This window comes from Vidua chalybeata, chromosome 1 (assembly GCF_026979565.1).
Source record: "Vidua chalybeata isolate OUT-0048 chromosome 1, bVidCha1 merged haplotype, whole genome shotgun sequence".
Classification (NCBI taxonomy): domain Eukaryota; kingdom Metazoa; phylum Chordata; class Aves; order Passeriformes; family Viduidae; genus Vidua; species Vidua chalybeata.
In genome coordinates this window covers 31467244-31494411 of record NC_071530.1, presented here as the reverse complement: position 1 = coordinate 31494411, position 27168 = coordinate 31467244, and the positions used below count along the sequence as shown (strand labels likewise).

The following is a 27168-nucleotide window of genomic DNA, read 5'->3' as shown; positions in this document are numbered from 1 at the left end:
ATTCCTTAGCAATCAGTGCAACTCACCGATAGTCTTTGAGAACATATCACCTTGGGATTCTGAATTCCAGAAAAGTCTTGTTGATTTAGTTGATTGACTACTTCACAGCTTTTGAAAGCTTCACAGCATATCCATCTGCATCCTTTGAAACTGAAATGCTTTGAAAGTGAAATCCCCAGGTATCCTGACACTCAGAAAATTAATCAGTGAGTTGATTATTTTCTCCTTCTCCTGGGAAGGATTAAATAAGATCTTTACCAAAATATGTAAAGTGCAAAAATATGAAGGATAGATATCACTTAATCAGGACATTTAATCAGGAATTTAATTCAATAACATCTCCCAGACAAAGGAATATTAAGGTGATTGTACTAAATTTCAGCCTATTCCCCAAAATGAGGTGCTTACATGATGGTCAATGCAGACCCTCAGGTTACAAATTTAATACAACAGTGAACAAACTACCTCAAAGACCCTTATGTATTCATCAGAACTGCAAAATATTGAGACATAAACTTTGAGTTTGTACAATTTTTATCAAACTGCACTGCTTCCCTTAGATGTGTAAGAGAAAAAATAGCTACAGAAAACTGCTAAGTCATGTTAAAAGCACATAAAATAAAACCAACTTTTATTAAGCATTATTATAATGCTGAACTCTGGTATGATGAGATCCTCAATTTTGCCACTTAGTGAAGTATTCCACAGATAAATATGACAGGATTCATCATCCAGCAGAAGTTTGATTTCTAATTGCACTTTTTCAATTTTGTACATGGAAACAAAAACCTGCAGAAATCACCAGGAATTTATCAAAGCAGGACTGGAAAACTAACAACCTTCCTTCCTAGGTCATATATTTTTGTTGTTCACATTATCACGGAAAGTATTCTGCGCAAAATAAACCACAGTAATAGGTGGACTTCAAGAAAAACTTCAGTATTGTCACAGCAACTGAGGCTCTCATCTTCAACAAGCAGCCTAAATTCTCTGTCTCAGAGCTGGGATTTGAACCAAAGCAGGTTATGGAACATTTAGGAAATACAGTGGTTAAAATCCTTACAGCACAGCAGAGCATTTAATGCAAACTCAATACTGTTTGGCAAGAGGAAAAAGATTTCTTAAAAGTTTTGTACATCTAACCCAGATTTTTTTTTTTGTCCAGTCAATAATGTAATGAATTCGGGATACACCTGCTATTGATTTTGAGATGATGAAAGCCAGAATTTAATAAGACTTTAATATTTGTCAATAAGAAATGCCTATATGTATTTAAAAAAAAAGAAAAAATAATTATCAGTTCCATGTATAATATGTAGAAGAGGAAAAAGTGTAGACTACAGATTTAATTTTTTTTCTATTGCACAGTGTGCTCAAATACTTTGGGTTGGGCAAAATAAAAGAGTGAAATATAAGTATAAGGCTTTGAACTTGTCTTGCTTATTTAAAAACTGGGCAACATGTTCATGAGAGCTTGTAGGAAATGGAAACTGCCCTTGCACAGGACAGCTGAAGGCTGGACATCACAGCACTGCCACAGTCCTGACTGGCAGCAGACTTATTAGTGCCTTGGGCAAAGCAGAATAAGCGAATACGTCACTGCAAGAAGTTTCCAGTAGGACTACGGAAGAATCGTCACGGATTTTTCAGTGAAATGAAACATCTGCAAACCTCAACATTTTTTTTGACTGGTGAACTCAACGAAGGTAACAAATGCATCCAAGGCCATTTCTGTCTAGTCACAGTCAGCTGGAAGGATGATTATCAACTGGAAAAGTAAAACAAAAAGATAGAGTGAAGGTGTGCTGGAAGACAGGACAGAAATGGAGAACCTCAACATATTTGCAACTGGATGATCATAAATTCTGGGGGCAAAAGCTGTGGCAGCACTTACCCTGCTTTCCTACCCTAGAAGGGAAAAAACTTCTTGCAGAAATGATGTGCATATAAAAGGCTTTAAGTCTCTTAATTATATAAAAGACAATTTTGTACTTTTAGCTCAATGTGTACCCATAATTTTAAACCTCAAACTAGGAATGATCCCTCTTGATCTAAATTTTAAATAATGTCCACAGTTATAAACCCTTGCACATTTTTGTTCTCTGTGGCAGTGTTCCAGACTTAAGTATTATTGAGAACCCCAGAATTAATGTACCAATATTCGTTTGCATCAGAACATGCCTCCATCAAGCAACATTTTCAAATTTTCTGCTGTTCTAGAGGCAGAGCGGGTGAGTCATATGCCTTGGGGAATGCTAAATAAAACCCTACACTACATGCTAATCTCACCCACTCTAGCACATACCTCAAAAAATGTTATGTGGCTACAGATAAGATGAGAACTGACAGAAAATACTGCAGATTAAAAGTGATATGATCTGTAAGAAAAATCTTTTAACCTCTGAACTATGGAAAGAACATAGCAATGAACAGTAGTGAATCACTGTACTTTAACAAATTCATCTCTTAAGCTCATTTTTATGAACTAAGACTTAGTTTAGATTGCTCATTTGTGCAATTTGCTGTTAACAATTCTTTCCATTATGAAAACAATCCACAATTTGACTGTTCCAAATAATTGCTTGGAGTGATGGCTTAAGACACATGAAGGCACTTAAGTGTATCACGTGAATGCATTTACCAGGAAGAAATATTGGTATACACAAACACAAAAATAATGTAAGAGGCCATAATTTTGATCTACACATGACAGTACAAAATCATTCCATCACAGCTCACTGAGACGATGCTGTAAACGCAATGGAAAGGGAACACAATTTAATTGTTTCTGGATTGTCATGCAGTTCACCTGCTCTGCTTAGTGGAGGGACTTGGAAGAAGAGCATTTAACAAGAGGAACTTGGCTCAAGAGCAGTGGACAGAAGGAAGAACCGCAGACAATGAGATGTCCACTGCTTTGTACATGGCTTAATTTTTCTTAGAAGAAGCAGTAGATGGTTTAGAACATGGACTTAAAATGTGAAGGAATACTATTAAAATTTCACAGCAAATCCTTAAAGGTTCATAAACTCTTAAATTTTATGCCACAAGACTGTTGGTGGGTGTAACACACTTGGAAAACAAGCCCCTGTGATGCTGACTTCACATCTTTGGTTTATTTAAGAAGTTTCCTGCAAGAAGAATACACAGCCTTTGCTGCCCAGGAGCTCCTTTCATCAGCTTCTCTTTGCAATGGAAAGTGTTATGCTTTTGTACTCTAGAGCCATGGCCATGGTTGCTACTGGAATGGCAGTCATTAGCTGAAAAATCCCTCCCTGATCAGAGCAATTTCTGAAAGCCTTTTAAGGCTGATTCCCCTTTATAGGAACTATGACAGTTTACAACAGCTCATGATCTCACTCTGATGCACAGCAAATTTCTTTTCTCCTAATATTTCCATTCATTTTGATGGGCAAAAAGGTGATTAAGTTCTATTAATGCAGGATTCTATGTTAACATGAATTTGGAAACACTTCAAAGAATGAACTAAGGTATAAAGAAGACAAAATGGTCTTTGCTTATCTGATGTGAATATAGAAGAAATTAACAAAGACATGAAAGAGAAAACAGGGTAAAAGCTTATTCAATTAAGATTTGTGGATTTATACCTACTTTTTTAAACCTGGTGAAAATGTAATCCATTAGCAGCAATGCAGATTGGCTGGAAAATTACACAACCAATTAAATTACACACCAAACACACTCAAATGTTTCTAAAGATTTTATCTGAAGCCTTCTAAAATCACAGAAAGTTTTTAAAATCGAAAAATCTTTTTTGGTATCTTCTCCCAGACATTTAAAAGGACAAGCCAGTGTATTAATTTACTTTGCTAGTGCTTTTCATGGCATGAAAAGTTGTACAGCGAAGAGGGCACATAGTTTTTTCTGTATAGCTGTTTCCTGTTCAAGTTACAGGAAGCATAAAAAAAAGGGATGGCAAAGAGGGCATATCCACTGACAGCTGGGCTCTCCCTTGATCGTGTTCTTCACAAACACCAAAAGAGACAGCTTTTATAAGCCTATTTTGCTTTGACTGCCTGACTCTTCTTGTTCCAAAATCTACCACCAGTATAGCAGTTTTGGCCAACATACAGCCCTCTCATTTGTGTGGTATATTAACATTTCCTTTGATCTGCATCCATCTCATCTACAGACTCCAAACTCCACCAGACAGGGATTGACCCTCCTTGGATTTTTTATAGTGCCTGACACAACTTTCAGAGTTTTCCAGTTTGCAAAGCAATGAACTTTGTCAAGGCCCTGACAAGAGCAGTAGCCAGTGGTTGTGGTAACACTGTAATAACTGTGGAATATATTTTATCACTGCTGCCGAGGGAAGATAAGTTTATCACATCTGTATGGAACTTACTCTGGAGCACTGCTGATGTTGCATGGTATTTGAATGAATTGTTGGTCTTGAGGTTGTCTTCAGAGACAGCACCAAGCCTATTACCTATAAACACTGTTTTTCCTACTCCAGCATTTCCAACAAGCAAGACTGCTTTGCCTTTTATTACAAGTAAATCAATGAAGTACTGGAGATATACAGTCTAAAATGTGTGAACAAAGATTGACTAAAATTGAAAAGGAAAAAACTCATCAAACACTTGCACATCACAGTTTACTTTTAAAAGCAAACTATAATTTCTGTCTCTCTCTCTCTGCTTAGGACTAAATTCTAAAAAGTGATGAAGCAGGATACATCATTGTATTTTGCTTTTTACACAGTATTTCTACTTGAAAAATTTTATTCAACTACGTCTAATAGGAAGCTTTTGAAATCTGGTTGTAGCTGAAGTGCATTTGTTCCACCTCAGGCTTTACAGAACACCAGTCTCCCTATAACCGTTAGAGAAGCAAAGACTGGTGAAAGATGTAGGTGGATTAATTTCTCAATTATTTCAAATTAATTTTTGGCCTGGCTTTCAACTTACCTAAAACTATTTGGACAAAAAGTTGTCAATAAACAGCTTTACTTACTGTGAGCACCTAAAAGCTTGCTTGTCTGATAAATCTTTCTTTTTCAAGCTCTGTATTTTCCTATCAAATATTAACCCTCAAAGACAACAGCAGAGTTGATAATGGATTATATCTTTTGTTCATCAGATCCATGTTTCTACATCCACAGGCTTCTAATCTCCCCAGGAAAATGCCTACTCACCTAAGCATTAAAAAGTTGTACAATACAAGATAATGCAATCAAAACACCATTAATCACTTGAGAATATCCTATGCAGAATATACTGAAAAAAAGTGCAAAAATAACCATACCTTCAAACTGAGGTGATTACAACTAACAGCTCACGCTGTCTATCCTTCACTGACAAGTATATATCATACTATCACACCTTCTACAATTTGTCTTCCACAATTACAACTCTAACTTTATAAATTGTTCAAAAGCCTAGTAGAAGGGTGATGAAGTGATTTGCTTCCTGTAGATCTCATACACTTTGTTTGTGTGAAGCTAATTTAGCTGGCAAAAAAGTTATCTGTGCATAAATGTGGCCATAGGAAAATGTTAAGGCTTCAATTTATGGTGCACAGTTGCTGTAAGCATTACTTTCAAAGACTTAAATGAACTTGGAGCCTGAATTTCTCTTACTATGGATAAAAGGTACCCCACACAGAAGTTGGTAGACGCCCCAAAAAGTCTGGAAACCTATGCTGGAAGCCTGTGCTAGGGCAGGTTTCTGCGAGGGCCTGTGAACCTGAATAGAGAGGAGCCCACGCTGGAGCAGTTTATGAAGAACTGCAGCCTGAGGGAAGGACTCAAGCTGGAGAAGTTCATGGAGGTCTGTCTGCCATGGGAGGGACCCTGTGATGGAGCAGGGGAGGAGTGTGAGGAGTACTTCCCCTAAGAGGGAAGGAGGAGCAGAGAAAACGAGGAGATGACTGCAACCCCATTTCCCATCCCCCTGTGCTAATGAGGCGAAGAGGGAGAGAAAATTGGGAGTGAAGTTGAATTGGGAAGAAGGGAGGAGTGGAAGGAAGGTATTTTTAAGATTTCTGGGGGTTTTTTTGACACTACCCTACTCTGATTTGATTGGTAATAAATAAAACTAATTTTCCCAAGTTGAGTCTGTTTTGCCTATGACAGTGTGCTGAGGATTTGATTCCTTTGTCTTTATCTTGACCCAAGAGTCTTTTCATCATATTTTTCTCTCCACTGTCCAGCTGATGAGGGGGAGTAATAGTGGCTTGGTGGGCACCTGACATTCAGCCAGGGTCAGCCCTCCACACTACTGCTCTGATTAAGCAATACACGTAAGAGAAGAAAAAACGCAACTGATGACAAAATTCTCTGAAATGCCTATTTGAGGATATATGTGGCCACCAAATAAATAATAAATTAACAGAATAAAAATTAGAAGGACGAGTTAGTATAAATAATGGAGTTTGTTCCAATTAATCTTCAAACTGGATGTTAAAAATACCAACTAATATCATCAGATACTTACAGTTTCTACTCCAGGTCCTGGGGTTTTGGGTGATGAATACTAGCTCAGGATATTGTAGCTGGAGCAACAGCTCTTAAAGGTGTACCTCAAACAGCAGCCACATTTACAAGCAGTGAATATGTGCCTATGACTCTGTCAGGGTCACAACCTAGAAATCATCAGTAAACTTTTCAGCAAAAGAAAGTTAAGATATGCTGTTTAACAGGAAGGTGATCAAGGCAATCATGTTTATTACAGCCCCACAGAGGATTATCTGCAACACAATGCATACACTATTCCTTAAACAAGCTAAACAAACTGTGTTTGAACATGTCTTAGAGGTTTTTTACCAGAATCACAGAGGGTGACAAATTCAAAAGGTTTTACTTGATCTAGAATGAGTTTGTTAGAGTTTAGCTAAATTAAAAGGTGACTAGCCTGCTTTGCTGATGTGAGTTCTCCTGAAAGCAGACAAAAGCAGAGGAGGATAAAATCTCTCTCAAGGTCAATGGAAATAATCAGAAGATGATTCAGAGCAGGAGTCTAAATTTAGGTGCTCCAAAATGATTCTTGAAAAAGCCACTTCCTGTTTCTCAGATGAAGTTAGATTATACGGCTCACCCCACCAGGCACCTTGCTGAGTAACCAGAGGATTACTACGGTTGAAGTTTGTAAGACAGGAAAGCATAAAACTCCAATCACTTTCCAATGATTACATTCGGATCTTAGATTTGGATTTCATTATTACAGCATTTCAGAGAGCCCACAAAATTGGTTTAGCTGTATAATTAATAAGAAGGAAAGAAGTCTGTATCCTACTGTGCTTAGACTGACTGATTTAGATTTCCTACACTAACCTTCCATCGATGTCTTGTGAAGGCTGACCTAGAACAGAGGCTAGACAGAAATAAAGAATAAAGTAGGTATTTATTAAAAGGCCTCAATGGACACACCTTGGGCAGTACAAGAGCCTGGCCAGGGCTACACCCAAGATTGACCCAAAATGGTCACAAAATTGATGACTAGTCACACAATGTCACGCTTCTATAAGTTCTGGTCCATTAGCATATTGGAGTTAATTGTCCAATTATAACTTTAGGTTATGAAGTCCCATCCTTCTTGCCTTTCTCTCTTCATTCCACTGTTGTTTATGCTCTTGGGCCTGAAATTTATATTGATTGTCCTTGGTCCCAAGCTAGGAAAGGAATTGTTTTGTCTGGCTACTCTGTGAAGAGAGTTTACCACCCCTTAATATGAAGCTCAGAACCACACACTAAAGCAGCGCAGAATCTGAAAAATATAAAAGCTAAAACTTAAGGCATCACCATAGTACAGTGATGCAAGGACTTCAATAATGGAATCTTAAGTCTATTTTACAGAGAGCCTTTCCAAATATCACTTTCAATAATGTCATCATCGATACCTCGAGTTACATCAGCTCACATCTAGGAGGCACAATCAGCATTACAGTATTCATAGGCTAATTTAAGGCTCTTTTCTGTGCCAAATAGGCAAGACAAACTGTTAATTAGGTTTTAAATGTTACTTAGCAATAGTTAAAACTAAAGGAATTATAAGAATAAAAGAAAAAGGAATGCACACTGCAAAATTGTCTCCAGAAAAAGAGAGGAAGAAGAAAATGGGAAAACAGGTAAAAGGAAAGCCACTGTAATTGTGTCTCAATGGCACACCTTGTTAGCATCCATAACAGTGTTAGGGACTCAGTCTACATAGGATCTATATCCCGATTTAAAACAAACCTTTTTGGCCCCTCATGGGTAACATTGGCTTGTCTTCTCAGAGAAGATGACAGGAGAACTACAAATTATATTTCAATATAATCTTATCACTTAAGTGCTTAAACAACAACATTGTACTGCAATTAAAACTTCAGAAGATGACACATCACTGAAACAAGAAGCTTTTGTAACATCAAACCCATGTTTTCCTCCTTTGCGTGTTTATTAGGTGGATATTTAAAATAACAAAAAATTCAGTGAACACTCAATACAGCAAAATGACTGCATTTTATGTAATAATGACCTATTTCTGTTTTGATTACAGGAGAGCTGGCCATTAGTCTTCATGATATGGGAGATATAAGGGAGGTACTGTGGGTCTGGGAAGAAAATAACAGGCCCTTCAAGACAGCTGGATCAGAATTGTGCAGGCTAATACTTTCTGTCTACCAGCATCCTGCCCTGCCCTCCAGCCTTTCCAGGACCTCCAGTGCTCTGCACTCATGTCTCGTTGCATCAAAACCTCAGAAAAATGGAAGAATTCTATCTCTTACATGTCCTCTGAATTCTGGTATTGTCTATTTTGGATGGAGAGTGACATCCTAGCAAGAACACATGTGTTTCTTGCCATCTTTCCACTCTCAGATTTCCTGGTGTATAAAACCACACAGTTCATTAGCTGTCAGAACTTCTGCATTAAGTTATTTAATGGGCATTTCTTTGGTGTTCACATACAGGTGATGAAGAACTTCCAGAACCTGAAGGGAAGGAGCAGGGTGAATGTTAGTGACATCTTGTTCATATAGTAGGAATTTTTGACTTCTTCCTGAACTGGATCTCTAACTGAATCCCTGCACTCAGCCAACAGTTTACATTAATTTACTCTTGTCTCTGTGCTAGTTTAGTCCCAAATTTCCATTAAGCCTAAGGATAGGAAAGGAGATTCCCAGTCTGAAATAGCCGTATTCTGCACTCAATTCTAATAGAAAGTGTTAAATGGAGAAGAAAATCTATGCAGCTGCCAACATTTAGTAGCATAAATAGGCAAGCATTATGTATTAGAATTATTTGTCTAGTGTTTTGGCAGGAAATTCCATGATGTCTGTCTAGAAGTCTAATTAAAACACCCTGCTTCTCCTTCCAGAACAAAGGATTACTTAGTCTATCTGTCAAATTGAATGTTCATTACTTCATGTCATGATTAACTGTCCTTTGGGACATGGAAAGAACACATAAAATGTAGAATTTGCTTGCAACATTTGAGCTTTCTATTGCTCATCATGTGGCTGACCGAGTGGGCTCAGCAGCGTGTTATTACTCTGCAGCCTCAGGCAAAGGCAACAAGGAGAATTTTCTATGCAAGAGCTGTTACAGTTTCTTTACAAGGTGAGATGGAAAACATGCTGCATTGCAAGGAAAGTAACTTACCCTCTCCATTCCCTGCAATTCCACCAACAAACACAGAGTGACACACTGCCGGCTGCTCCTCCAGCTGGACATCCTACCACACAGAAGGGACACACAGTGAGCACCTCTCCTCTCCTGTTGTAGTTCTTATCACAGAGACACAATTATTTACAAGATTTTTCCCCCTCCTCGTTCTTATTCCTTTTAATAGGAAAAAAATAAGCTTGCAATTTCTTGGCAGATTTGCCTCAGCAAATCTAATGTTGCACCAAGCAACACAGTCTCTCAGAAAATGATAAGAGAGTTAGTGCAAAGGAATTAAAGCAGTTACCTCAGCAAGTGAGAACAAATCCTGTTCTGCCAGACAGCCACACAGTCCAGCAGAACTGTGAAAACCCAAGGATACAGAACAGTTATCACAATTTTGCCACTGCTTTAGCAGAGTGGATTCTGCAATCAGTTGTACAGTTGTAATTCAGAAAAATACAGTCAGTCTCCTAAAGTAATACATTGCTTCCAAAGAAATAGTTGTATGAGTCACAGAATAGAAATAGCTTGGTTGCTTGTAGATTTCTGTTTTAGTGAAGAGTATTCACTCTGATTTTCCTAAGCTTAACAGGAAAACGTTCATGATCCTCAGTGCTTGTCTTCTGATTTACCCAGTTAGCAGGAAACAAAATACTTTGTAGAAGGCTGATTGTAAAGTTCATAATACCCTAAGGTATACCTTCTTTCAGGAGAATGAAACAAGAGAGAAGAGCACAAAATCCTTTATAAATCTTGATCAGTCACATGCAACCAGCATGGTTATTTCCAATATACCCCAATAAAGGTAAGGATGTGCTGCCACATACAGCAGATGTGGATGTTCCTTGAAGAAAGGCAAGACTAAATGCACTTTTTATTTGGTCTGTGTACTAACCAGTTTTTCCTATATTTCACTTTTTCACTCTGTCTGTAATTCAAATAAATTAGTCCTTAGATTTAGCTTATGGGCAACTAATTCTTGTGAGTATACATGCATGCATACATGTACCTGCATGCATTTAATGTGTATAGCACAATGTGCACTATACCATACATAAAAGCCAGAGCACACAAAAGTCACACATAGCCATGCACATTCCAAATCCACACCTTCTTATTTATATGTTTTTGTTTCCTTATTCTTCTTACCTCACTATAAATATCTGACCAACAATGAATTTGTTACCAAATACAAATTCTTACTGTGCACAAACAAATGTTTTTGTCACTCTAGATTGTCACTGTACACAGCTTTTCCAAACAGGACACACATTTCCCTTTGGACATATTTATCATACTGAAGAACATTACTGCTGTGATGAAATGCCTTTGAAATACCGAGTCATTGAGAGACACTTTATCAATGCTTTAATGTACTCAAAAATAATTTTTGTGTCTAATACAACCAACCCACTGGCAATTATCTTGATCAAAAATCTTAAGGGGAGTAATTAAAGACAATGAATTAGTTTACTTTGAGAATAAAGTTCTCTTCTGGCTGCAAGTACAGCTCCAGGGTAGATTGTTTAACCATCTGCTCAGACTGTAGGTTCCTCATCCTCAGAACATCCAGAGATGGAAACAGGTCACTGATCACGCCTGTGAAAATTGGGATATCATCTGTCACTATTTTATGCAAATTGAAGTCTCTTAAGACTCACATAAGCACATGGAAAAGGAGGGTAAACAGTGTATCACAAGAACACTAAATAATTTTTTTAGGAGTTTGTTTTTATTCAAAGGCAAAACACCAGAAACATATTTTACCCAATCCTCAGGTCTGTTCTTGTCTCCTTGTTTCAGGGACCCAGAAATTACCAAAACTGACTTGATAGCATGAAGTCCCCAGTCATAATGGCCCTACAGAGACATTTTAATTAGTCATATTAGCACATGAAATAAAACTAAGTGGTAATGTTCATGAAGAAAACAATCATTTTACACAGAGTAAAACAAAATATTTTTGTTTACTTTTAGTCTTTCCGTGGCTTTTGATCAGCATTAGAGGTTGACTAAAAATATAAAAGGTTGAAATATATATATATATATATATATATATATATATCAGTATATCTATTTAATTTTCAGTATTCCACCAATTGGTTCCCTATTCTTAACTGGCTACCAGCTGGGTAAAGTTTGAAAACATATTCTGCAGCCACACCTAGGAGTTCAATATAAATAAAGCCTACTAGTATTATCAATTCTCCCTCCAACCAAAAAAAAAAAAAAAAAAAAAAAAAAAACAAAAAAAAAAAAAAAAAAAAACAAAAAAACCCAAAAAAAAACCCAACCCCCAGAAAAACCAACTCCAAAACAACAGCAAAACCTGAAGCAAATTCACAACTTAAAAATACACCATTTTAAGTTGACAGAGGCCATGCCTCTATCCTCTTCCATGACAGTGGTAACTCTGTAAGTGTGAATCAAATGCACTAAATACAGCACAAAGAATAATTAAAAAAAAATAAAAATAATTTCCAAACTCAGGACAATTCATGATCAATAAGAAAAAAAATTCTGAGGTAATAAAGGTGCCTATTATCTGCACTGAAAAGGAGTCTCTGTATTTTAGAAATGGTACATCTGGGCAAAGAAGTTAAACAGAGTTGATAATGAAACCAGGAAATTTAGAATATACTGTGCTTAATAAGATTTTGCTTAGATTTAGACAAGGCATTTTGTGTGTGTGTTTTGGTTGGATTTCTTGGGGTTTTTTGTTTCTTTCTTTTGTTTGGTTTGGGTTTTTTCAATTTTTTTTTCAATTTTTTTTTTTGTTTTGTTAGCTGTCTAAAAGGGTGTTAAAGAGTGAAAGCTGTTGAAAGGGTGTTAAGATATGCATCTTAAAAGCAGCCTGGTGCGTGGCTTGTCCAGTGTACAAGGACTTCCTTTGCCATGGTGTTTGCAAAGTCCCTTCACAACATATGCCCTGACCGATAACCCTGTTCTGCAGCAGGCTGAGGATCCTTTCCATGGGCTAGGATCCTAGTGCCCCAAAGGTATATTTAAAGTTCTAAAAGTCCCAACACTGGAGCAATACTCTCAGAACTCTCTGAACTGCTATATATTTTATGCAGAAGCCCAGAATTTTTTCTCAGAAGTATTTGATTTCTCCCATTTCCATTAAAAGTAAACCAAACGAGAGTTAAAAAGTAAACAAACAAGAACATTCTAGATTTTGCTTCAAACATTAATGTTAATATTATTATTGCAACTATGATTAATACTGAAGTGGCAAACAATGGTATAAATTACTTCTCTCGGTTCAGAACAAACTAATCCAGGACAAAGTAATCATTAGACTCAAGGAATCCTTGTTCTAGTGAAGCAAACAATATTAATTATCTTTAGATATGCGCAGTTTAATTTCATTATCTCTAGAAAATTGCAAGAATGTGTCAGGAAATCTTCAGGATATTTAGACATAATTTCAAAATTATGCAGGCACGAAAATAAAGTTTTTATTTCATAAAGGCCCTGCCTGCTATTTGAGTTTATGGCTTAAAGCTGAAGGGTTCTTCAAGGTCTAATTCCATTGATAAAAATGAGTATTAGGAACATCTTGCAAAAAATTATACAGCTGAAGATTATTAAAACAGCATACATACAGGGAAGAGATCATACAGTTTCTAGGGTTTACATTTTTAAGATAATATTTCTGAATATGGATTCTTTCTAGTATAATAATTAAATTATTTAGAAATGCTTTTCCTCCCCCTTTTTTTCAAACAGTTGTCACTGCTTTTACCGTGGAAAGTTTAAAGACCTGTTCATTCAATTGCAATATGCTATGTATTTTTCAAAATAATTTATACTCTGTTATTCTCTTCTCCAAAAAATAGTTATTTACATGGGTGTTACACAGCAGCACAATGTAGTCAGTCATCCCAGGTATGAAGTGGTGACACAATTATTTAATGCAAAACTAACATATTACAAACATCCAAAGGTAAGAAGAAATGATACTTTTTTCCAAATTCATGTCTGACAATTTATTAAGGATGGACATGTGATTTAGAGTGTCTTTAAAATACAAGATAACACAATATGCATAAATCCCTCCTATTATTCAATATTCAGCTGCACTGGTATGGAGTATGTGCTGATGGATATGTATTAAATCCAGAAGCCCAAAGAAGCCTCACCTGTTCAGGGAGCAGCTCCCTGCAGAGAGGTTAGAAGATGATGAACTTCCTGGCTAACAGACAGGCATCAATAAACCCTTCAGCAGCCAACATTATTACAGAGACCAGTTCAGTGTCAGGGACAGCCATGTCACAGATTCTAGGGAAGAAAAAAAACCTATAATCCAAATGCACAGAGTAGTATTTAAACATGGTAAGACTAAGTCGGCTAAATCAAATGTCTGATGTGTGCAAATATTTTTAAAAACAGAGCTCAAGAGAGTCACAATTAAGAATGTCAATCAAAGCTGACAAGGACCCCAGTTCAAAGCAAAATGAGCTAATTAGGCACTGGTGATTGTTAATATTCCATAACACTGCTGCACAAAAGAGGCATCTGAGAAACACAGACAGGTACTGCCCAAACTCAGAGCAGGCACAGGCTGCAGTGGTGTCACTTGCCACTGATCACTGGGGGCACATCCAGCAGCTCTACAGGGCCTGGAAGCCAAGTGCAACACAACCATTGCTAAAAATGCTATCCTTTTTTAAAGTGCTTCAATTTTTTTAGAGAGTTTAGTGCTTTTATATGACGGCTTGGTTACCTTTAGAGGTTTTACTGTTTCTTTTCTAAATCTAACTGCTCAAACTTTTAGAACAAAAACCCAGAAATTTTAATGACAAAAATGAAAAAAATCTCATTAAACCTCATTTTTAAAGGAACACGAAGTAACAATGTAATAATTGCTAAACAATTTCACAATTTCCTCATTAAAAATCATTACTTAAGTTACATACTAGCATAAAGGAGATCTTGAATTTTGTGTTCAAGCCAGCTACAAACCAGCAAATTTGTCCCTCAGAGCTCTTTCTTACTACTGAAAAAACTCAAATATTTGTTCTTTTTCCCCATCCAGAAATATACTGCTGAACTAAATGACCAGTTTTAATTTTGTCATATTTAAGTACGAATGGGGAACCTGACGTTCTCATGCAGTTCTGTCTGACCTGCACATCCAGGGATCATAGTAATAAATATTCCAACTCTGGATTTCAGTGTAATGTTTTCACCAAGAAATTCAAATCTGTTACAAGAAAGATGACACAAAGAAGTGTTAAAAGAAAGATACTGCCTCCAAAAAAAAGGAAAACTTACTAGACCTTAGCAAGAGGAATTTCAGCTTTTAGTAATCTGTCTGGCATTGAATTCAGAAGGAAAACACTGGACTATTAGAGCCACAGAGAGTTCATGTGGCTGAAGCATGTCTATAGGAAGAATCACCTTTTGAAACACAGAATAAAGGAGTCAGTAGGGATGCAGAGGGTTTGAAAAGGCCAGGAGACAATACTGAGTAAAAAAAAAAAACAAACCCAAAACAGAAGAAGGTAAACATAGGATAGTGTTAAAACAAGGCATGTCTCAAAAGCACTGGAAAGTCCTGGAACCACTGAGACTTCTTGCAAAGTTGAATCCTTCTAAACTTCTCACTCATAGGTTGCCTTGATCCACATGGTAGGACTTGAACTGGTTTCAATAGCAAAACTTTAATTGTAATCTGGTAGGACCAGGATTTATTCACATTTATTTCTGCAGTTTGAAGAGAAAGTTATTTTTGGGTAGTACATTACACAGATGATTTTGTGTTACCATCTAGTCTTTCATTTACAAATAGTTTCAGAGGAACTTTGAAGGAAGATATTACTGGTTCAGTATTTACAGCCTGCAAAGGACAAAGAAGCACTCCTAGCACACCCACTTCTTTTTCTTCCTAATTTTATTGTGGATAGTCTTTAATTGTACTGCCTAGACTTCTACTACTGACTAGACTTCTACCAAGAAGCACCCTCAAAGCTCCTGTCTGGACCAAACCTTTATAGATATTCCCTACAGACTAAAATTAAAAGACTTAACATCTTTTTTCTTGAAAGCAGCAGTTTCCAGTGTAATTCACATGAAAAAGAAGCTAAACAACAATCTCCATACTGCTTAACAGAACATCTCACCTCATCATCCATGTGTTCTGAATAGTTGAAAATTTTCACCATCATACCAAGGCACAGCCTAAATCTTATATGGTCTCTGTGCCAGCTGGTCCTGCAGGAGCACCACTCACTGCTAGGTGGAGTGCCTGGGTTGGAGTAATAGAGCACCTTAACATATGAAAAGGGATTTTTTGGATTGCAATGAACTTCTATAATATCAGGAGCTTTTTTATAACTCTTATGTTGCACGGATGATTTATTCCAAGTCCACTTTCTCATTATAATTTAATGTCCTAAACCACAAATGTATCTCTTCCATATTCATGTAATATCATGGTGTGGTACTACTTGGAAGGTGCTTATTTTAGAAAAGAAAACTAAGGACATCAATATTTTTTATCAAGAAGGAAGATCCTGTCAGTGATTACATAGGACAGGAAACAGGAGGCTGTAGTTGCTGCTTTGCTTATTTCAAAGACTTGAACCCCAGAATTTGGCCTCCTAGCTGAGGGTTGTAAGCATTAAGCTAGCCAGGATGCCTGAGTGTATCTTTTTTGATCACTTATTTTTACAAGAAATTTCATATTGGAGCCAAAACATGCCCAGAAGAAAAAGTTTCACTGTATGTGGTATGAAAAAAAAAAAATAGTGGTTTGGACTTTCACAAATGAAAAAAAAAACTTTGCTATAAACTCCTGATTAACCTTGGCAAAGATCTGCTCATGTTCATCTTCAGACTAGACAATGATTATATAGCTTAACTTATGCAAAAAATATTTCAGTTTCTATAAATGTAGTGGCCATTAAAGTAATACCATTTCTTAAGTATGTGCACCTACATGCACATAGATTCTGAAATATATTGTGTCTTGATAACCTCATAAATATACCTATGAGGTAGGAAAGAACTCTGAACTTCTAAGAAACATTTAACTTTTCATTCCAGAAACAGATAAAGCAGGCACTGTTATTTATAGCAGTCATTACCTGTCAGTCAAAGCTGTAATAATTTGCCAAGAGGTATTTCCCAAGTACTCATTAAAATACTGAAACTGAGCAAAAGCTCTGGAACTGGAAACCTAAGAGGCACCAAAGAGTCATGATGCCAGGTAGGAGCTATTCAGGTGGTACAAATGCCACCCATCACAAAGCTGCAGCTCACACCCCATTCCTAGTCACTTATGACTAATAACTACTACATTCTATTTTAAAGGATTAGATGCACCTCGAGGCATTTGTGCTTTTATACAGATGCAACTGTAATAGAAGATAATTTTAATAGAGCTATTACATCAGAATACAAGGCCTCTCCAGACAAACAATGCAGTCTTTGCAAGGGAGCTGACATTACTTTGACCACAATGAGTTTCATTTTACTCCTCAAGCCTTGTTTCCTCTTATCTGAATGCCACCTTAAAAGCCTATTTTATTTCTGAGGCTCAGGGGGAAAGTAAAATTTTTTCCTATTTCAATTCCAATCCAGTGAAACCTTCTGTTCATTCAAACCAACAGCATTAATTTTACCTGAACTAAAGTCATACATAGAGTGAACACTTGGGTTTAAATCAACATTCAAAATTTCAGTTGTCTGCACATATAAAAAAGCACCACAGGAAAAGGAGATGCACATGCCTCTGAAAGGAGAGCAAAACACACTGTGAATTACTGAAGGCAGAACAAACTGTGAATGCAAAATATAGCTGATTGAAACATACACCCTCTGGGGTGGAAGGCTTGCTGATACCTCTCTGCCATGAACATCTTCAGTACAAATCATCATGATTTTTTCATGATCACCCGAGGAAAGTTCTCCAAGCAGCATGGTAATAAAGAGCATTTAGCTCAGTGACCTGAAAAGATTTAGGTAACCCTCTAAAACCAGATGGCTTCCAGTACCATCTACCATTATTACTACTAGAAATTAGTTCTGCCTACATCATGAACTAATTCACCATAAAAACTGGCTTGTACAATTTCCTGATAGTCAACATGAGATGCCAGAAGAAATCCTGGTTTAAACAGAAATTTGATCCATCTACTCAACAACAACAATCCAGGTGAGCACAAATGCTGCAGATGGTCAGCTAGGCAGGGTAGGAGGGATGGATGGATGGATAAGAAGTTGTACATGAAATGGAATTGAAAATTCTGTGGTTATAATCTCCATAGAGATATGTACCAGTTTTTATGAAATTGTACTAATTGTACAAGAACATTTATTGACAAACTAAAAATAGTCCTTAGGAAAGATCAGAGACATTTTAAAAATAGACAAAGCAATAAGGGGATGATTACAAAATATGATATAAGTGACTATACAGAGTTATGTAATACAAAGTGACTATGGAATTATTCAGGTTTCATATTAATAGGGGGGGAAACCCCAATGTCAGCTACTGCATGTAATTCTAAGGAGACAAATATAAAAATACATGGAAATATCAATAGAAAGATACAATGCATTTTCTACTACAGGGAAAATTTAGACAGTTCTGTCAGATATTCATGACCCCTTTATAGTCTCTTTCCTATTTTGTATTTCCCTTCAGCAGATGTTCTATGTTGGAAAACAAAACCAAAACTACTGAAGTTTTCACAAAGAGAAAGAGTACTCACAGCAGGAGAAAAACATTCAGGAGAAGTTTGAGGCAAGAAAGGGTAAAGCAAAAAGTCAAATGGCACAAGGTATCCTTCTGAAATGGGACTAAAACTAAACATAGACGTAAACTGCTTGGTTTGACATAAACAAACCCAATAGTTTTGGCTTCCTTACACACATATATGGGCATATATGTATTGAATTGTATGTATACACACTGAATGTGTACTTTGTTCTTAGCACACCATTGTAGCAGTATGTTCACTTTTAGCTTTTGTCTCAGTTCTGAATAATCCTACAAAACCCCGATAATTAAGATGTGATAAAAATGCCCATGAGGTAGCAGAAATTGAAGAAAAATCCATGTTTCTTTTTTTCAGTAGGTGCTGTATTGTTTAATATGTTATAGTAATATGCTAATATGTTTAACATTTAATATGTAAATTATACTAATATGACTATTTTCACACTGAATTTACTTTCTGTGAATTAAACAAAAAGGTGATATCCAAACCTGCTTCTTGTGGCAATCCTTCAGGGCTATTACCAAGCTTTTTTCAGCTTACCAGATGTCATTTCTACATCCAAAACCCATCAGGTTTATGAAGCACAAGGTTCAGCCTGGGCTGGGTGGTCAAAAACTCAGTGTTCTCTCTGCCTCTCTTCATAGGCCAGTGTGGCCTCCATGGAGCAGAGATGTTATGCATTGTATATAGTTTCCTCAAGGTGTAGCAACCAAGACTCCACCTTTTGAAGAAAAAAAAAAAAACCAAGCATGCATACATTTATGCACATAACATAAATGGCATATAATGCACTAAAAATAAAGGAAGTTCATCTCATTAATCTTCACAAAGGATTTCCGTTACATCGCTAGTTTTTACAAATTTGAAATGAGAGTGGATTTTCCCTCCATTTTCTCTGTCACTGTACCTTCAGTAAGATTTAGATGAGACACCAGATACTGGGGTTTTTTTACATATCCACTTGATTTGAGCACAGACATGCTATCTCCAAATAAGAAAGTCTGGAGTTTCTGTGTTCACAGCCCCAGAGTAGGCACAGATAATACAGTATTTTGTTTCCATGTGCTCAAACATAGCTGTATCTTGGAGAAACTATCTCCAAGAATCAAGCTGCTTATACTTGTCCATTCAGTCTGGGGCCTCCCTGCTGCGACAATCAATCATTAGAACCACAGGCAACATTGATTTTATGCAACATGAATGCTTATGCATTCAGCGCTGTTCTGAGAACAATAAGTTATTGTCTCAGAAGCTGCTGATCTGTTCTCCCTGACCTACCACTGCCCAGTTAGCACACATGCTGGCTGGACACTTGGCAAATATGAGACTCAGAACCAGCCAAAAGGTTCAGCTGATAGGAGATGTGTGAGAGCACTGGAGGTTAGGAGAGGTATGTGCTAAAGGATAAGACAGGAGGGGGTCTGAAACTATAACAGAAGATGAAGTACAAAGAGCAGCAGAAGAGAGAAAGTATGAGAAATGCAATATTCAACCATAGTCTTGATCAGTTCTGTGACTTTTAGTACTAGTTTTTTATTTTCATTACTTCCAAACAGTAAACTGTCTAAACTTCTTTTAAAAAATATGTTATGTACAAGAGAAAGATATAAAATTTATTAAATTATAGTAAATTACACAGTATTAGGCAACAAAATGTTCTGACTTTATTATTTATTAATTTTTCCAAATTTATATAACTAAAAGTTGCATTTCATGTAATTGAAAGTGTCTATTAAATCTACATCCCAAAGAGGGCAAAATTCATGAAGGAGATTTCACATAACTCAACATATCTGATCATTAGATCTACATTTGTCATGCTCCTTTTCTGTGCTGTTATTTCCCAAGGGCAACATTTATATATTCCTCTGTATTCTCTTGAAATTTACGATCAGCAACATTGTCAAAAAGTTAGGTAAGATGATGGGCTACTTGCATCCAAAAATATCAGATGAATAAGGAAACCATTTACACTAGATTGTGTCAATTACACTAATGCATTCCTCTGTTAAAGTGGATGACTCTCTGACTGTTACTTGATTACTACATACAAGGTTTTTATGGGGAAAAGCTGGGCCAAAATGATAAATCAATGAATGGAGTTAATTACAATTCTGTCAGTTGTCACAAGAATCTGAAGGACAAAGCCCAATATAAAACTGAGAAGTCTTGAAATTGTTATTTTTTATGGCTAATGCTTATTTTACAAATTGCCTTATTAAGGTCTAAATGCCTTTTGTAGCTACACATCTCTCCAAAGACCATGGAATTTGAAAATCACTGTCTACACACCAACACACTCTATGCCTGACACCCAAAACAGAAGACTTGTTTGCTTGCCTTATGTGTGGATGAAACAAATCACTGAGATTTAGTTATGCAAAGAATCTGTGATGGCCTACCATCATGTTTGAAAAGGCCCCATGTTCAAGTCTTCATCACCTCTGAAAGCATCAGTTCTTCTGAGTTACAACTCACAGCCCTTCAAAAAAAGGTTTTGCCTGAGGCACACTAAAAACTGTAGCACTCAGAGAATTGATGGCTGTGGCTGGATAGTAACCAAGGCCAGGAGTATCATCTGGAATGTAGATAACATAGTATGAAGCTTCTGAAATACATCAAAGTGCCTGTGCTTTTATGCAGACTGGTGTCACAAAACCTAGGAGATCATTGTTCAGGGGTGGAACACAGAAGAATAGCTACAAAACATTCCTCGTGCAAGGGGCAGCAGCTCAGTCAGTAACACCCTATCAGACACCATCCATCTTCCAGTCTTACTTATCATCACTACGCATTGCTTGCCTGAAATTTGATCAATCCATGCTAGAGGAAGAATAGATTTGATGATCTCATTGACCTTTTTCTATCTCCAATTCCTGCAAACCTACAACCCAAAAATCCAAATAAATGCAACTATGCAACTTCCATGTGACTAAATTTCCAGCAAAGACAGATTGGGATTTATAACTTGTCTCTCATCTCTTCCTGCTGAATACCTTGTACTCGTCTTAGCTGGGAGAAAAAAAAAGTTTATTACCTTCCTTAGGCAAAATGTTCCTATTTTCAAAGTAAATTAGAAATTTGCTCAGAAAAAAAGGTACAGTTCAATGACATTATCAGCTCGCAAGGTTAGCTGGAAAACTTGCCTTTCTGTAGAGAAAATGAAGTACATTAATACACAAAGATGCTCAGCTGTTTTGGCTGTGTTCCTCTTTAAAGGATGTCTAGCAAGTCTGCTGAAAAACCAAAATAGAAGAAAGGAAAAAGCATGTACTTGCTTTTTATACAAGTATACAGCCAAAGCTTTTTCACAAAAAGAGAGTCTGAAAAAGAGACAGAGCTGTTAACAATCATCTTAAAGCCAGAAATTCCGTCCCAGTTAAGGTAAAAATCAGACCAAACATTAGAACAGAACAATGTAATCCACTGTTGGATGTGGTGGTCAACATTGGATGTTGGATCCAATGTAATCATAATAATGATGAACACAGCTGTAAGGAACAGAGAAGGTGGCAAGCCTTTCACATTTCCTTTCCAGAAAATGAAAGGGAACATAATTTCATTCAGACCAAGGAAACCAGGGGAATGGAATTGTGCCAGAAAAGTCTCCCCAAAAGGTAAGTCTGGGCAGAGAAAACTCCTCTTCAACCTTCCAAAGAGTCCAGCCTTAGCAAGGATGAGAAAAAAAAAACATTCTAACTCAAAAGTGCAGTTATGTGCAGATAAATTTAAAAGAAAGCCACCAAAGCAACAAATTAAAAAGTAGATAAGAATCACTTAGGTGGGGGAGCAAAGAAACCACTTTTTAAAAAGATACACATATTATTTTTGATGTAAAAAGAGTTAAAAGCATGAAAACACATTTGTATTGACACAGTACTAAGAATCAAAATATTCAGTTATATACCTATCTGGAAAGAAAAAGAAGACATACTTATTTTTTGTCTGACTGATGCACTCCAGCTATTAGCTTGGTATCTCTCATAACAGAAAAGTAACATCTCAAGAAACAGGTTTGTGTTGTTTTGTTTTTTTTTTAACTTCCTCTTGCAACATTTTCCTGCAAGAAGAAAGAGACTGTGACTCTAAACGTGGCTGCCTCTAAGTCAGGAAGAGTGAATGCAGGTGGGAAGTTCAAGGCATTCCTGCAAGTGTGTAGAAGGACGACTTTGGCTGCACGAATCCACCACATCCTGTTGCAGGTGTGAAAGAAAAACTCCCAGAGTATGGATAGGGATAAAGTCAATTTGATCCAAACAGAACATACTTTTAAGACCTTTGACAATTTTGACATCATGCCATCCCTAAATAACGAGGCTATGCTTCAAGTTGAACGAGTCATGTAAAAAGCAGTAGAAATCCAGTTTGTCAAATAGGAAAAAATGACAAAAAAATTCATCAGAACATCTCACACTTGCACAAAAAGGAAACAATCTGACAGCTCTCATTTCCTGCTTGTTGCAGAACTACACTTTAGAACAGTTTGTAATCATACTGGAAATTTTACCTCTGCTGCAGAGCTTCAAAACTTTCATACACCTTTGGCTTTCTTGTAGCTTCCATCGCATTTTCTTTATCTGTTATGTCAGCCACCAACTGCTGTACAGGAAGAAAGGGAGTTATTTCAACTCTCAATTTTTTTTTTTTTTTTTTTTTTTTACTTCATATGGTTTACTAAACTGAGACAAGAAAAACATTGGAAAAAAAGCTGGAAAAATATACCTAATCAACTTGTTTTAATTTCTATTTCTTAGATGGAAAAGAAAAATAATTAAAGCCACAAACACCTATTTTGACAGTGTTTAGACTGAATATGAAGGAAAAATAAAATGAACAGAGAGAAGTGCAAATATCACTGATGATACCATTAAAACTCTTCGACAAGATAAAAATGACAGATTTTAGCAGAATTATTAACTTAGAGTATTTCTGCTCATACAAGCTCAATGCCTTTTCCCATATGCACCATGAAGAAACTTCAGCATGTTAAACACAACCAATCATTTCATTGCTCTTAACAGGGTTCTCAACTTGTACATAAAATATACTTTTTTAGCATATACTGAAACATGCTGCTGTCAATGTTTCTAAATTGCTGTCAATTGTTTCTAAATTCTAAATTAAAACAATTAGAAATATATTTGAAATTTCAAGCACAGAAGCTCCCTACAGAACATTATCCTATACTAGATTTTCAGAACTGTACATGATGAGGACTTTCCCTGGCATCTGTGGATTGAATTACAGGTATATTGGCAACACAAAATTATCATCTTTATTATGCAAGTGTTCAGTGACTGTTTTTGGTCAGCATGAACAATTAAGGGATATTGCTTTGTGTTAGTTCAAGTGTTTATGTTGATTGTTGTAGTTACCTTTATCCATTAAAAAATAACAGACCTTAAACTTGTGTTTCAAGCATCACTTAGCTAAATGATATGGAGTTTGCAGAAAAGATTTCTGCGCCTCACTAGTATTGTATCTCTATGGGCCTCCAGGAGGTTAAAAAGCTAACAAAGAGTAAGTAAAAGAAGATATTAAAGACATGTGATGGAATGACCCACAGATCTTTGTCTCAAATTGTGACACCAGCAGCTGCCAGTCAGTGTGAAAAGAAAACAAGGCAAATAATTACTTTGATGAAGATAACACATGTGTTGAAATTCCATCCAAATGGAAACGACAGAATTTGCCATGTTTAATTTACTTTGCCAGCCTTTCACTTGTTCAATGAAATATACCACATATTTACTTTTCAGAATTACTTACATATGAAACTAGAAAAACAAACAAAACAAAAAAGCCACTAAAGAAACAAAAAACAGCACTAAAAAATTATTTATCAAACAGAGGAACTAAAGCTAACAAGAGCTTAACAAATTCTCCTGTAATTGTTATTATTATATATCATAAGAGAAAACATCTTTAAACACTGAAAATGGACAGCATATTAATAAAGGATCTTTTAAAAATGGAAGGAATTACAAGCTTAGAAAGTTTTTTTTTTTTTTTTTACTCCTACATGGAGACAGGAATGCTTTTAGAATATGTATAGCCACAAAGCATACATGTAAATTCCCAGTACTAACATCTGGAGAAAATATAAATCTGCAATAAAGAATCAGGAAGAAAAAGTTTTAACTTGACAAGTATATCAAGGGAATGAATAATATTGATACAATAATAATTTTTCTAATAATTAAATTCTTATTTGATTGTTACTTAAACTTTCAAGCAGCTGTTCATTGGACTTTAATAAAGGAATTTCTATTCTTTTATGCTCTTGGTAAGAAAATTCCATGGCAGTCCATGTTTGGCTGATTTCTTCCAAACTCTGGGAATAAAAAGAGCAATAATAACAACATCTGTCTATATATATCACATTTCATATTTGGAATTGAGGAATTTAATAAATTATATGTAATTCACAGTGATGGTAAACTTCACCACAGACAAAAGGTTCATTTTGCTAGGCTGTGAATTTTGATACCTAGGTAAGTCACGTGAAAAGATTCAATTGTATTTCTTGAAACAAGACCTAAACAAACAGATAGTTTGTTACATACTATTTTGCAAAAACAGAAGGAAAAAAAAAGGTACATCTCTCACCTTTTCAGTACTCAACTCTTGCACAGCATTGACAACTACGCTTTGGACTTCATCTTCTACCTTTATGAAATTGGAGTCCCAGAAGGTCTGAGAAGGTTTTCTGCTACTAAAAGCCTTGCCTGTAAAGAAAAGAGACAGCAGGGAGAAAATTAAGTCAATGAAAAAGTCCAACATAAGCATATAACAAAGTGTTCAAATAGAATGTAACTAAAAAACACAATTAAATAAGTTAAATGCACTCTAGATACCAGATACACTTTTAGATGTGCCACCAAATTGTGGACTTAATCAGCCTAGCAGAAATATTTCTTAATGCTGTTACAGTTTTTTTTTTTTAATTTCTGCTTTGTTTTGTCTTGACTCTGGTGTTCTGTACTTCATAACACTAAAGGTAAGTTTATTTGCACAGCTGCCATTGAAGCTGATGTAAGATACAGGCTCAGTATCTGCAGACTAGAAACCCTGGGGAGTGATGCAGATATTTGCAGTATTTTGTTGCTACTTGGTAAGATTAATGAAATTCAATTAAAAAACCCTTAAAATTTTTATCAATTATTTGAACAGATGACAGTCAATTATTTTTTCATTTTCTTTTTGTTAAAAAATACCACAGTTTTGTGCTAATACTGTTAGGACCTTTCTGTATTAAAAAGAAGTTTAAATGTGCTTTTATTAAAACTGCATGTGGTTAATCATTGGTATATTGAAGAAAAAGGGAAAAATTCTGTTACATTCTCTGCTACACTTACAGATTCAAAGTTTTTTAATTTTAAAAATTAAAAAATGGAAATTAGTCTTAAATATTTTTTTTCAAAATGGTTTAAAAGAATTTTATTAAAATTTTGAAAACCAACAACTTCGCCATGTTATAGCCTATGAACCAAAACCACAGGGATTTTTTTCATGAAAAAAAAAGTATCGGATCTGGGTAGCTGGAGTTCACAATTTTGAAGCAATATAGGAGAAGACATCTATGCTGAAATCTGATTTTTCTCTTAAAAGACTAATAAATGGGCATGTGATAAAGATAATTTCTTTCCGAATAAAACAGGAAGTTTTATACCTGTTAGATTCAAGGCTTTGTATTCAACCGCTGTGCTGTCTGTGAAGCACAGCTGTAGTGTCCTGCAAATAGTCTGGGGAGTCTTTGCTGTTATTTTTAGTTCATACTTCTCTTGTCCCATTAGAATTTTCTTCTTCAGGGCTACTGTCAACAAAATATTGAAATACTTCAAGCAAAAGAAGTGCCCTCCCTTTAAAAATTAGTACCTTCCCTGCAGCTCCCAGCCCTCTGGAGCTATGTCTGTGAGCAGGGCAGATGAACCGCTGCAAATTCCACCTGTAAAAGTGGTTGTTGTCTGGAGGGGCCTGCCATAAACCCCCACCCTCTTTTTTTATTTCCCATACTGCCTCAACTCAGAGAAGTGACAGCATGATTTTAAATATAACTCCACAAGGGCTGCAAACCTATTCAGAAAAATAAAGTTTTAAAGGAAAGCCTGAAAACAAAGCTTGTTCCAGAACATGGACATGAGCAATAAACCCACCAAAACATCCAAGTGGGTGGGAAGAGTGAGGAAGGGGTGGCATTGAGACAGACAAATTGCAGAAATAGATGGCTGTGGAACCTGCCTTGGCAAACCTTGAGCTACACATCCATCTGTTCCACATTAATCTCTCTCCACTGGGTTTTAGTCCAATCATCAATGCTGCTCTGAAACAGAAAGTACAGATAAAAGCATCGACAACATTAGGTGAAGACATGCTTCTGCTATAAAACAGATAAATGGATGCAGGGGAAAGCCCATCCTACAGCAAGATTTCACAGCCTAAATTTTTTCCTACACCACCATTAGTTAGCAAGCACACATGAAACCCATCTTCTCTAAATTCAATTCAAAGACCAAGCATTTTAACAGTTTCATGTTTCAGTATCTGGTAAAAACATACCTGCACAACTTTCTTGTGCTATTAGACACTCACCTATACCCACAGGTAACATACAAGTGCACCTGGGAGATTTTGGAAAGATGCCCTGCAACTCCTCCTAGGGGTGCTACCAACAAAATTACAGAAAGATCTAGTACATGTATTTTTAACCTTGCCTATGAAAGGCAACATCTTGAGGGAAACAGAACTTTGCATGACTGACTCCCCATACAGATCTGTACACTTTTCTGGACTCCTGCTTCTAGATTTGTAGAGCTTTCTAAT

The 27168-nt window shown here is 36.3% G+C and overlaps 1 protein-coding gene across 1 annotated transcript in view; it reads right to left on the bottom strand.

The window, feature by feature from the left end:
- DNAH11 (dynein axonemal heavy chain 11) overlaps nt 1-26138 on the bottom strand; it is a 94021-nt gene extending 67883 nt beyond the window's left edge. The window contains 15 exon segments of the mRNA XM_053933734.1: nt 8915-8937; nt 9608-9680; nt 11088-11269; nt 11365-11473; nt 13759-13915; nt 14718-14822; nt 15495-15583; nt 15585-15629; nt 15742-15797; nt 15800-15888; nt 16708-16799; nt 17656-17755; nt 22853-22944; nt 24955-25073; nt 26018-26138. Coding sequence (XP_053789709.1) covers nt 8915-8937; nt 9608-9680; nt 11088-11269; nt 11365-11473; nt 13759-13915; nt 14718-14822; nt 15495-15583; nt 15585-15629; nt 15742-15797; nt 15800-15888; nt 16708-16799; nt 17656-17755; nt 22853-22944; nt 24955-25073; nt 26018-26138 — 1452 coding nt within the window.
- Between the last annotated feature and the right edge of the window lie 1030 nt (nt 26139-27168).